This window comes from Dermacentor silvarum, chromosome 4 (assembly GCF_013339745.2).
Source record: "Dermacentor silvarum isolate Dsil-2018 chromosome 4, BIME_Dsil_1.4, whole genome shotgun sequence".
Taxonomy (NCBI): Eukaryota; Metazoa; Arthropoda; class Arachnida; order Ixodida; family Ixodidae; genus Dermacentor; species Dermacentor silvarum.
Window position 1 is genome coordinate 70,648,101 of NC_051157.2, and position 13,343 is coordinate 70,661,443.

The 13,343-nt window shown below is 44.6% G+C and overlaps 1 protein-coding gene and 1 long non-coding RNA gene across 4 annotated transcripts in view; both read left to right on the forward strand.

Annotated features, from left to right (window-relative positions):
* The first annotated feature begins 574 nt into the window (after positions 1–574).
* LOC119450203 (transcriptional regulator ATRX-like) overlaps positions 575–13,343 on the forward strand; it is a 140,049-nt gene continuing 127,280 nt past the window's right edge. For all 3 annotated transcript variants that reach the window (XM_049665705.1, XM_049665706.1, XM_049665707.1), the window contains exons 1-4: positions 575–837; positions 911–1,007; positions 1,068–1,265; positions 1,347–1,450. In XM_049665705.1, coding sequence (XP_049521662.1) covers positions 654–837; positions 911–1,007; positions 1,068–1,265; positions 1,347–1,450 — 583 coding nt within the window. In that variant the 5' untranslated portion in view covers positions 575–653. The remainder of the gene's footprint in view (positions 838–910; positions 1,008–1,067; positions 1,266–1,346; positions 1,451–13,343) is intronic.
* Positions 1,963–8,277, forward strand: LOC125944717 (uncharacterized). The gene is made up of 3 exons (XR_007466388.1): positions 1,963–2,181; positions 5,846–5,964; positions 6,798–8,277. It is a non-coding gene; the product is annotated as an uncharacterized LOC125944717 (long non-coding RNA).

The window sequence follows — 13,343 nt, forward strand, 5'->3', positions numbered from 1 at the left end:
AAAAATGCGTTTGCGCCCTGAGGCGATGGCGTCACCCAGGCGGCGACCAATCACTGCACGCAAACCGAATTCTTCGAAAACCGAAGCGTTACAGAATACGGCTTCTGGTGAAGAGCTATTTCGTTCATACAGAATTTGTGCTTCTCCTCCTAGACTCAAGTTTAACGTGTTTACCCAACTAAATAGCGTGAATAGTTGTTATATTCTTGGACCTCAAACGGGGAAACAAACAGCTGACGGAAAGGCCAAGTACGTTACTTTCGCAAGTGACAGAGCTCTGCTGCGTTCAGAAATTTGTAACTGTCTATGATGCCACTGTGAATGTGGTCTTCAGTTTAAATGCGATGGTAAATATGCCGCAGTTGCAATGTAACGTGGCCGCAGAAGCAGACGACGCGCGCCGCCTGCGACAAACCCTAGGGTGCCTCGATGCCCAGCGGCGCTGGCATCGAGGCACCCTAACAAACCCCCGACCGCAGCGCCAATTTTGTTGTCATGATGCGGAGAAGCGCTGAACTAGTCTTCGTCAGCTAGCGACTTCCGGTTACTACTTGTGTTGCTTTATTCTATGGCATGTTCTATGGCCGTGTCTGCAGTTTCTGCTGAGCGATTTCCCGCTGTTCGCGAAGAAAACACGCTTCAGCAACGTGATTATGGTTGGCTGTTCGGCATTGGGGTGCACGAACTCTTCCGAGAAAGGAAAAAAAATGTTTCGTTTTCCATGGAATGAAGCGCACAAACGTAAATGGGCAATTGCCGTCAAACGAACGACCATGAACGGCGAGCTGTGGATACCGAACGTAGGAGCCAGACTATGTGAAGATCATTTCGTCACGGGCAAGTGTTTTGGCGAATAACTAACGTTCAAGTACAAATACCCCCTTTTTAACAATCAGTTAAATACACACAGGTGCACCCAGCAAGGATCCTCAGCACAATGATTATGTGCCGTCTTTATTCCGGTACAACGAAAAGACAACTGAGGCTGCACGAAACAGGGAGGAGAGGTAACGTCAAAATAATCCGTGCACTTTTCAGATAGCTAAATGAGTGCTTTCTCTCTGCAGTTATACACTACATGCGTCTCTTGAGAAAAAACGGGAGACTGCGAAGGCACTGCAGCCGACGACACGGCGCGCGCTGGGCACCGCTGCAGACAAAACAGCGGACGAAGCGATCGATTCACCAGGAGACGACTTTTGTGGCAATATTCATGATGAGGATATCGAAGTGCCATCCCAGATCATTGCTACAAGCAACACAAGGTTCGTGCAAAAGCCCGCGACTAGTTGCGATCGTGCAGTGCTGTGCCTTGGCTATATATAACGTGTGCGTTTCATCGGCAGATCGGCAGAAGTCCAGACGGAAGCTGACACGCCTGTGTGCAACTCCTGCCACCGTTTGGAAGAAGAAGTAAAGGGGTTGAAACTGGAAATCGAATTTTACACAGGTCAGGGTAATTGCCTTTCTTTGCTTGTAAATGTTCATATTGTGGCATGCTTGAAAAAGTTAATCCATGTCTCTCCTACAAATCTGAATGCTTTGTTTGCCTGTTTTTAGCAAAAATAATGCTGATTCAAGCGAGTGCTAGCTTGCTTTTTGCAGGTATCCCAAAAGATGTGTTTTTTGGCATTTTGTCAAGTATTGTGCCTGTCTTGCCAGTGGCTCGAAAGAAGTTTCCACATGAGATACAGCTCCTCACATTTTTGATGAAGCTGCGACTCAACGTTTCCTTTAGAGACCTGGCGTATCGGTTTAGCTAGATCCAAGGACAGTAAGCCAGAGCTTTTCGGACTGTGCTGAACAGTGTGGGGCATTTGTGCAAAGATCTGATTGTGTTCCCAAGCCGTGAAGTATGCGAGAGCTGGTTAACGGACAAGGAGCTGAAGCACTTTCCTAGGCTTCGGGCAATCATTGACTGCACTGAAGTACACGTGACAAGGCAAGTCTTGGAAACCCCCCCCCCCCCCTTTTTTTTCTAAGAATGCTTTTTAAAAAATTGATAATTAAAATTGCTTTTTAGGCCACTTAACCTGGATGAGCAGCAAGTGGTATGGAGTACCTACAAACAAAACACCACACTGAAATATCTTGTTGTTGTTAATCCACACGGTGCTGTAATGTTTATTTCAAAAACATCTGGAGGAAGAGTGTCTGACAAAGAACTGACATTGTCAAGTGGTGAGTTACATACAGAACCTCTTTGCATAGAACTTGCATGCGTTACATTTCTTCCACTACCTGCGCACATGTTCTTGTCCTGAACCTGCATGCATTACAGTTCTTCTACTAACCTGTGCATGTGTTCCTCTTAGCCTTGGTTCACAATATGCCCGTCACATAGCCTACATTGCTACATTGCAGTGGCGCACCGACGGGGGGAGGGGGGGTTCGGTGGTTGTAACCCCCCCCCCCCCCAGGCCGAGTTAAACCCCCCTTTTGTTTAACCCCTTTTCTTTCCTTACGCCTTTGAGCACTGCAACTAAGATGCAAGACCCCCAATCGTCTGCACACCTGCAAACTTGCGCAAAAAGCGATTTTTTTTACAATTTATCGTGAAGAAATTGAAATTAGTGTTGTTTAGATGGTATTGGCAAACCAAGGCAAACTGTCACCCCCCCTGGCAGAGATCCTGGGTGCGCTACTGCTACATATCACTGTCTGCAGTGGCCAAATGTACTCTCTGTCACAGGTGTCAAAAACAGTGCGGTATGCCTGGAAATATGTTGCTTACAAAAGCAATGTTATGTAGTATCACAATGAATGTATTTACCTACTGGCTTGCATCGGCAAACAACATACAATGCTATACACTTACACACTAATTTCAAAATTTTTTACAACTCTAAAGCAATTCAATGTCTATACAAGAGGTGTTGATGCAGCTGTGCATAATCATCTTGCGAATCTATTAATTGCACATCATTTGCAACATCACAGAAATTCCAACAGATATGCAAGAGCTCACTTGTCTTGCAAAGTAACATTGCACCAAGGTATTCAATGAATATGCAGGCTAGATGTCTTGATTATATAAAAGATGTACTGAACACTACCAAAAGTATAGATTATGTTATAAGATGAGTATCATTAAAAGCACACAAATGTAAACAGGAGATGTTAAACTGTACATGAGTATTTGGCAAATCCATTACTTGCACGTTTACAGAATCACAGATATCCTTATTCCAACAGATGTACAAGAGCTCACTTGTCCTACGATCAGCTAGCGCAAGACAGGGGTAATTGGAGACCGCAGGGGAAATAAATATAAGCTGATAATGATGATTCAGTCAATCTGTAGATATCTTGATTATAAATAAAAGATGTACTCAACACTACCCAAAGTAAAAGATTATGTAATAAATCTATTACATTTTTACGAAATCACAGATATCCTTATTCCAACAGCTATACAAGAGCTCACTTGTCCTGCGATCAGCTAGCGCAAGACAGGGGTAATTCGAGACTGCAGGGAGAGGCCTTCGTCCTGCAGGGGAAATAAATATAGGCTGATGATGATGATTCAGTCAATCTGTAGATATTTTGATTATAAATAAAAGATGCACTCAACACTACCAAAAGTATAAGGTTATGTAATAAAATGAGCATCACAAAACCACTCAAAATCTGGGTTTGACTAAACACACACAAATGTATTGCAGATTTCGGAAATCTATACTTCAGCTACTTTACCATGCCAAAAAACACAAGGCATGTGCAAGATTGTGGAACTCTTCTTAAAGGGGCTCTGCAACACTTTTAGAACATTAAAAATTATGCAGCATTGAAGATTCGTGTCAAAAACCGATAAAAATTTCTTGCTCTCTTCTTTGCAATGTTGTCGTCAACTGATGCACAGTAAGTGGGCCCAACATGTATTTGCTGATAACTTGACTGTGGGAACATTAGTAATAGTATTGCTAATATTAGTTAAGTGAATTAAATGATGTATCTGTGATAACTAAAAGGCAGAAAACAATTTCATATTTGCTGTTCCAGTCTCGATCGAGTTTTTTTGCTTACATGCATGCGAGGTAGCGTCCAGCATACTACATGCGTGCTATTTCAAACACTATGCGCCTGAGTTGGTCACTTGTCTTGTGCTGAGCCCACAAACACAACACTTGCCGATGCATATGGTCATTTCAAAAACACAGAGAGAAAGTACGTGTTGTGTGCGATAACTAATGCACTGGTGTTGGATTAGGTGTTGCAGGACCCCTTTAAAATATTTGCTGTAAAATTGTATATTGACGTAGTAGTTCAGCGGAAGCCCGCTAGGTGGAGAGAAGTAATTAAAAGGAAAATGAGGCATCCACCCAATCGTAGCAATTGCTACAAAGGAAACCCCAAACGGGTTCCATGAAAGAAAAGCCTCGCAGTCGAGTAAAAATTCGTCCTGGTCTGAGACTCGAACCCGGGACCACCGCCTTTCCGGGGCAGCCGCTCTACCATCTGAGCTAACCAGGCAGGCGGTTAGTAGATGGCAGGGCGAAGTCGAATTTGTCAACAACTCGAAGCAAAGGCAAGTGTTTGACGTAATAGTTCAGCAGAAGCCCGCTAGGTGGAGAGAAGTAATTAAAGGGAAAATGAGACATCCACCCAAATAAGAAACCAAAAAAAGGTTTTCTGTTTCTACAAAGAAAACGTTTTCTTTGTACGATTGGGTGGATGTCTCATTTTCCCTTAAATTACTTCTCTCCAACTAGCGGGCTTCCGCTGAACTATTACGTCAAACACTTGCCTTTGCTTCGAGTTGACCAATTCGGCTTCGCCGAATTGTCAGGACGAATTTTTACTCAACTGCGAGGCTTTTCTTTCATGGAACCCGCTTGGGTTTCCTTTGTAGCAAATGTTACGATTGGGTGGATGTCTCATTTTCCCTTTAAAATTATATATTAGAGAGAAATTCAGCACTACAAGGCTAAGAATTCTGTTATGGCAGTTAGAGACAAAATGCTAGACCGTGTTGCCAAGAATAATTCTTGGCATGACAATATCTGTGATAAAGCTATATAAACTCTCAATGTGAGCATCCTCGCCGTCACCGTGAGGTTCCGTATAAAGTCCAAGGGCGATAAAATTGTTGCCGCGTGCCGTATGTGCGAGTGAAAGCCGCAGTGGATGCGCGCTGTCACGGAGAGCGAACGCACGGCGGAAAGCAAACGCGACCGTCACGTGAAAGACCGTGGGGGTATGGGAGGGAGGGAGGTGAAGTGACGTTCTGCTGCAGCACCAAAGGCCTATCTTGCAACCGGGCACAAGGGGTACTGGCCACTCAATCTCCCACGCGAAAGCAAGAAAGCGGGAAGGCAGTGCTGGAGAGGGGGGGGGGGGGAGGCGCAGCTTCTACTCTGCTAACAACTGCGCTCGTACTTTGCGCGGTTGTGGCGGTCGCCCGCACCGTCTCTTATCTCCACACGGCTCTGACTTTTGTATGCGCTGCGCATTCGCCGCTCAGTTTCCGTTGAAGCGATAGACTGCACGAACCTTCGCCTGCTGCGGCGGCAGCGCTTGCTGCCAGCGTTTTGATAGTCATCTGCGGTCATTCAGTGTGATCTATTCATGTTTGCTTGTGCGCGCTGACACCACGCTTGTTAATTCATTTAGTAAGCGAATGTGTCCAAGTTTATGCAGCCGATAAAACTACTATCCCTACTCTGAATAGCTCTCTACTAATTTGCTATCGCAATTGATGCTTTGCCTTTCGGGCGAAACTGCGACATTTTTAGTTGTCCAGCAGGATCAAGGCAAAATTGCTTTTATTGTTGGCCCTCTGCTACTAAATCTTCGGGGCTACAGTCCTTAAAGCTGTACAAACACTTCACCTCAGCCAGCGCAGGTTCGTGACAATCCCACTTGAAAATTCCATCGGGACTGCAACCCAGAAGTGGGTACTTGAGGTTTATCATAAGCCCGCAGTCCTCTATACGTGCATTCACATGCTGCTGCCGCAAATGGGTAAGCAGCCTCTCTTTTGCAATGGGCTCATTAACAATGCCATATTGCACTGCAGGCACATTAATTAGCCGAGGACTAAAAATTCTGTTTAGTATGGTGCTACAGCGCACTTTCTTTGAGCGGCACACATCCTTAAATATTGATGCAGTCACCCTTCCCTTGAGGTGTAGAAACCACAGTGGGCTATCCCTTTGGTTCCGTGTGCCTATTTCTATAGCCCTGGCATCATCCTCTGTTATTGAGACCTTTTCGATTACCATCTGTGCGAGCTCATCGACGTTTTCATTCTGGAATCCCCTACGGGACAGGAATGTCAAGGTAAATGCAGATAGTGGACAATCTGCAGTGATTGCCAGAACCCCTGAAAAAATATTTTCAGGAATACTTCCATCTGGTGGCACTTCTTCAGCTGTTTCCTCCCTTGGCCTGCATGTAGTCAATGTGAAGAGCCTCGCGCAGGGAGCAACCTGTAATGAAAGTTGCCAAGGTTATAGTGTTTGAACTGCAGGAAAACCTTTGCTTGCACTCTAGAAGGCCGGCAGTATCAAGTATTCACCTCTCGCAGTTTCTGTATGAAGCTGTCCACATCTGGTTTGTCGCGTGGCTCAGTAGCCTTCTGCTTTTGTGGCACTGTTGGCAATGCACTGTAACGGTGCCTCTTGTACGAAATATCTTTTGAAAACTTTGGCTGGATCTGAAAAGTACCATTCAATTGTGCTTAATGGTCGAGACTCACTGCAAAATGCATGAAGTCATTTGCATGCCTAATAGCAAAATATATGGCACATTCTCTGAATGTGTGGTGAATTAACATGTTTTCCCACCTTTTTCAGGCGAGGCTTCACCCACTAGCTTGGCAAGTCAATTGGAGCAGCACTGCTAGTATTGACTTGCATCCAGAAATCAATGGCGAAGCACACTGCCACAACATGACTACAGGCCCGCCCCAACCTGGACCTGCAGGGAATATCATTAGAATCCACCATGAACCATTTTCCAGCTTTCGACTTGCTACTAGAGCGGCTCGTAACATAAATGAAAACAGAAGTGGCCAAACACAATTATAGGTTTCACTGCTTTCTGTGGTACAGACAAGCAAACAAAGCCAAGGAAAGCATAGCAGGTTTTTACTGAAGTGTATTAATTACGATGCAAAGAGAAATAAAAGTGGCTTCACACGACTGTGTTAACAAAAAGAAGCCAGTTGATTGATTCCCTTTCCTTCGGTCACTAGGTGTTATTTTGATTTACATACTCTAGTTAATCTATATTGTCACAAGCCATGGCAAAGACAAAGACGTTGTAGTGGGGCTGGGTCAGAGGCTCTTCTGTCAGACTGAAACCTGCTGGAACCTGTGCGCTTTGTGCAGTCTTGACTGGTAATTAAATACTCCCCGTAACAATATTGTGCATCCATTCATAGCCATCTTAACTATTGCATAACTTCCTGGGGTCAAACCTAGCACTCCCATCTTTCTTCCTTACAATATGTCCAAAATCAAGCAATCCGAATTATTACTAAGAGTATTCGCCGATCACATGTTACCAAACTGTGCTGCGATCTTGACATATTCTGCATTACTAATCTTGTGAAATTTGATGTTTACATACTTGTATATCGAACAATTACAGACCATCACCTTTTTAAACTTGTTTTCATGCAAGGACTTACCAATACAAATAATATACGTTTTCCATTTTTTAAATTGTGGAATTCCTTGCCTCATAATATTAAAAATCCTCTTTCTGTTTCATCCAAGGGGCCCACGATGCCGCGGCCAGGTACTCCCTGCCTGTCCCAACGTGGGAGCGGCCCGCAGGGGGGTCGGGGTAAAACCCGGCTCTCCTCCCTCGGTCTTTAATAAAGTTATTTATCTATCTATCTATTTCTGTTTCATCATTTAAACCTTTGCTTCATGATTTTATTTGTAACCAATAACACAAATAGACTAGTGAAATAACCTGACCTTTATCGTTATGTGCTGAATATTGACTACGTATTTATTTATATTGACTAGAATTGTTTAATCACTGAATTGATTGTACTTGTTTATTTGTTGTATTCATAGTTGTGTTACTGCTCGTATTTTATTGCAACAGGTTTTTGGTTATTATTTTTTCTGCTGTCTAGTAGTTTTACATTTCATGTAACATATTATAGGAGGTCCCCCTACATTGTTTTCACAATGGAACCTCCTTCTGCATGATATTATACCCACTACTCTACATGTATTTTACCACAATAAACTGCTAACTGTATGGTATGAGCAATAATCTGGAAGAGACATTACTCTGCCATGCATGTACACCTGGCGTCATGAATTTGGCCGTCTTCTGTGGTTTGGACCCAGCACTCGTACAGAGGTGCTTGCCTTTGTGAAGGGCTAATGTAGCCCTTTTAAGACGCACAGACCTTGCCGTGGCCTTACTGTCTTGATGTCATGCACTTTGCCTGCAAATGCAAGTATATTGCCATTGTAATAAGAAACGGCAACCAGTGTTGAGGAAACCTAATCAGTAAGGCATGAAAGCCCATCAAAAGCTGTTGTTTCTCTCTTGCCACTCACCTGACATTTAGCACTGTTAGCCTATTTGGTGACTAGGAAGCCATGCAAAACCGTGCTTCTCTGTTTATCTCCTCACAATATAATATTACAGCTGTGAAACACGCTGTCTACCGCTACTCGAGTCGCGCTTAATAATTTCTCATTTGTGCCTTCACACATTTTATTACTCTGCAGAATCGCGACACGCACACCTAAGTCTTTCCTCAAGACTATAATCCTGTTTATCTCAGTCAACCTATGGCAGGCCTCAAAGGATGAACAAACACTTCTTTCCACATGCTATGAAATTCACTCCCTGAGGTTTCATCCTGCAATGACCTCTCTAAATTTCACAACATGCTTGCACACCATCTTACCAGCAACAAAGTGACATCGCTGCATCATCAGTAACTTGAATCTTTATTATTTTTTCTACTTACTGCATTATTTATTCGTACTATTCCAAACTGTAAACACAGTAACCTGTTACTGTTATGGTAACTTGCTGCTAGCCAGTGTTACTACTGTGCTGATTATGTCAATGTGTTGTACTTTTTTATATCATATATCATCACCTACCTGCATTTATATATTCTCCCCTCCCCCCTCCTTTCTGCAATTTCTCCGGGTCACATGTAGAACGTATGAAATATAGTGTAGACCGCTTATAACGTAAGTCACCGGAGTCGCGAATATCCGCACTATAACCAAAGCAACAATTTTCAAGGCCCGCACATATGCAAAACATGTGCACCGAGCCGCCACGCGTATGTTACAGACGAGGAATGCGGCTAGAACGTTTGCATTCAAATTTACAGTCGAATCTCGTTAATTCGAACCAAATCATGCGGCGGCGCCTTCGACCGGCACTGCCATAGAGTAAAAGCTTAGGAGAGACGCCTCAATGTCGCGCGCAAAAAAAAAAAAAAAAACACGGCGGAAATTTCACCCTCTCTCAAATGGCAAGGTCGCCGATTCTGCGTTGCGCCGGAACATGCGTGTACGTGCCGACGTCACTGCCACGCTACCGTAGCCACGCGTAGAAAATGGCAGTGAACCCTTCTTTCTCCTTTATGCTTCCTCTACTTTCTAGTCACGTGTTGACCTTGCACGCTGCGGCTACGTCGCAGAGGGAAGCACCGGCGCTGTCCCAGGCCGGCCAACGAAACTGCCCACGCCGGCAAACGCCCGCTTCCCGATAACGGCAGAAAACGAAACTTCGGGGAGCTGGCGCCGGGCCGGCTGGAGCGGCGGCGGGCGCGCACGGTAACAGTCGAAAGTGAGGGAGCTAAGAGGGAGGGCGAGGGGAGCCATCGAAGCGGCGGAGTTGCCGAGGCGAAATCCGCTTCCCTGCCGCCCTCCTCCCTCACATTCCACGGTCTCCGCGTGCCGTGCCGGCGCCGCCCGCTCCCTGAAGTTTCGTTCACTGCCGTTTTCGTGAAGCGACAGTTGGATGGCGTTGGCAGTTTCGTGGCCCTCGCTCGCTATCCGCGCCGTGATATCTCACTCGCGCTCAAGATTCTGGTTTCAGCCTCACTGGCTGTTCGTTCGCACCACTAGCCCTTCTCCTCCACTTCGTCTCTCTTTCTTCTTCGAGCACTCCTTGGGGCGCCCGTTTGAGGGGAGCGTTCGCCGTCTCCGCTGACTGATACAGGCATCCGCTGATACAGGCAGCCGCACTGTAACCGGTATTTCGTTTCCCGTAACTGCACCATAAGCGATACATGTATACATGGAGTGCTGTAGGAAAATTAACGGGATCCTGAAAAGACCGCACTATATCCGGTCCTGCACTATAAGCGGTTACGTTATAAGTGGTCCATACTGTATACCACTGTTACAAATAAGTACAGGTGCAGTATCTCAATCATCAGGCCTCTAACTCCAAAGTTGGATGCTGCCTGCTGTCCGAACCATGCTTGACAAAGCCAATGAACATCGTACAACCCAACCCCACCACCTTTATTTTTCGCGCCTATCGCAGCGGCATTAAGGCACCATCCGAGTGTCGGAGGGCGCTACGCTATCATTCTACCACACTGCCCAGGTGCCTCCGAGTTCAACACATTTTATTAATTCAACCAGCAATCTGAAGAGTGATGTCAGCTCACTTGCTGTTTAGTGACACTGCAAGTAAATGTAGTGCTTTTTTGAGAGATGCACTCCACAATATATCTAAATACTTTGTTATGAAAGGCGGAGTTGGTCATGCTGTTTGTTTTAGCAACAATAGTGGAGTATACATACCTGACTTGACATACTGGTAGGCATCCAAGGCACGAAAAGCCTTCGCAGAGCTGCCCTTTCTGATAATCTAAATTCCTCATAGTGTCCAAGTTGAAGGCAGCTGGACACCTGGAACAGCCAGTAATAATGATGTGCATATGTTACATGCAACTAAACGCATGTGCTATACATCCAGTTGTCAGTACATGGATAAGTGAATACAATGAACATTTCTGCATTCTTCCCGGTGCAGTCATCATGACTTTGATCTAAGACCTTACTACGTGCTTACCAAAACTCGTTTACCTGTGTTATCCATTGATTACCCATTGATGTTCCTTAATGCTCTAACAAATAGTTAAACTTGTTTGTGTACATTTCCATAGTTAGCTTGCACATGTATCAATGCATCACTGGTATCTGTTCAGTTTTTTTCTAGTTTCTTGTTTGTACTGTTCCCTTGGGCTAGTTGGTTCGCGGTATATGAAAAAAAAAAAAAAAATAGCAATGAATATGGGAGGTTTTATTCACTAGTGCATTTATTTTTATTTTGCTTACACTGCTGACCGGTTTGTCTGTTATTCCGTGCATGTACAGACTACAGATATCAATTATATTTCTTTACATTGTTTATTTTAACTATGTTATGAATTTTTGTCATCTTTATTCACACCTGCTGTAGCTCCATTGTGGGTTGCAGTATGAGTAAATAAATTACACTGTGTACACAAGTGAATTAAAAATGATGAGGCAATATACCAAGTGGCTTAAGTTTACAAATAAGCTTTGCTATAGCAGTGCATGACTGTGCAATGTCCGACAAAACCAGAACCTCGACTAAGAACAGCAAAGCTGCACGTTTTTAGACCACTAAGTGTTAATATTTACTGGCCTTTCTGAAGGCTATGTTGAGAGCATATGTCTAAGTGGCTGGGCACAATGCAAGAAGACAGAAAGGAAAAATTTTACAGTTGGCAATGCGCACCACCAAGACGAGTAATCAAATTAGCAGTTTAAAAAAAATTACTATAAACCTTTACAGTGAACTGTCGTGGGTATTTCCAAACAACCCAATCATGGTGAACGAATAACAGTGCGAGAAGACAAGGATGTGAAAGCAACACACACACGTGTTGTCTCTATCTTCTCGGGCTGTTATTCGTTCACTATGAATCGGAACCAAATAGCCCACCAACAAGCCTCATCAAGGGTGAACATAAAGTTGCCTTAGCTACTGTTTACTGATCATCATTCATGGCCACAATTCTAGAGGTTGCTGTGTAGTTGTCAATAAAACTGGCACTAATATTGGTCATACTCTTGAAGGAAATCAAGCCTCCCGTTCCATAGGAAAAGGGTTTATTATGAATAAACCGTGAAATGACTCCGTGGGTTAGCTGCCGTTCCGCGTGGTCCCAAGCACGAGCTTCGTCCTCTTCTTTGTCGCGCTTGTTCCAACAACTGCCCCGCGCGCAGAAGTTCACAAAAAGTTTGATTCCAGCGGGTACAGGTGTTGAACTACCCTTTTAACGGTAGATCCGCCCGGTAGTCTCAAGGTACAGGTTCTTGTCTTGCCATCCCTTCCTTTATGAAGCTCCTCTATTCGAACAATGCTCCATAGTTGCCGGGGCTTGCTGGGCTCTTGTAGAAGGACGAGGTCACCTTTCTTAATTCTGTCGAACGGTGTCGTTGACTTGGAGCTTGACATTGTTCTTAACTCCAAGAGGTATTCTTTGGACCAACGTTCCCAGAAAGCTCTTCGAGTTTTTTCTCGTTGTTCCCACATAGGTAGTATATGGCGACCATCGGCTGTGATCTCGCCGTGTGTTAGGTCGGGAAGTGCAGATATTCGCTTTCCAATGAGAAAGTGAGCCGGGGAGAGGGGTTCCAGATCTCGACAGTCGCTATAAACGTATGTGATTGGCCGGGAATTGATCACAGCTTCTACTTCAGTTAAAGTTGTTTGTAGTTGTTTCTCCGTAAGATGTCCCTTGCCGATGCACTTCTTCAACGTCAGCTTGACCGACCTGATAAGTCTCTCGTAAAAACCGCCCCACCACGGTGCATGATCGGCGATAAATTTCCATTTTATGTGATGGTTCGCGATGAAGTTACAAACTTCTTCGTTTCTCAATGACTGCCACAATCTCGAAAGCTCTCTCTTGCTCTTCTTGAATGCTAAGGCGTTGTCGGAATATATAACAGAAGGAAGTCCCCGCCGCGACACAAAGTGTCGGAAAGCATTGAGAAAGCTTGTGGCGGTCATGTCTTCTACTAGTTCGAGGTGAACAGCTCTAATCACAGCGCACGTGAACAGGCAAATATACACTTTGGCGTAGTCATTTGCTCTAATCACGGCGCACGTGAACAGGCAAATATACACTTTGGCGTAGTCATTTGGATGTTTAACGTAGAGGGGACCGGCGAAATCTAGTCCTGTTACTTGAAAGGGTTCCGAAGCGGTTACTCTTTCAGGTGGTAACGGTGCAGTCACTTCGGAGAAAGCTTTGACGTTGTAGCATTGGCACACGATGCATCCTCTGATGACCTTCTTGATTAGCTGCCGTCCTCGTAATATCCAAAATCTTTCCCTTATTTGTACAAGTG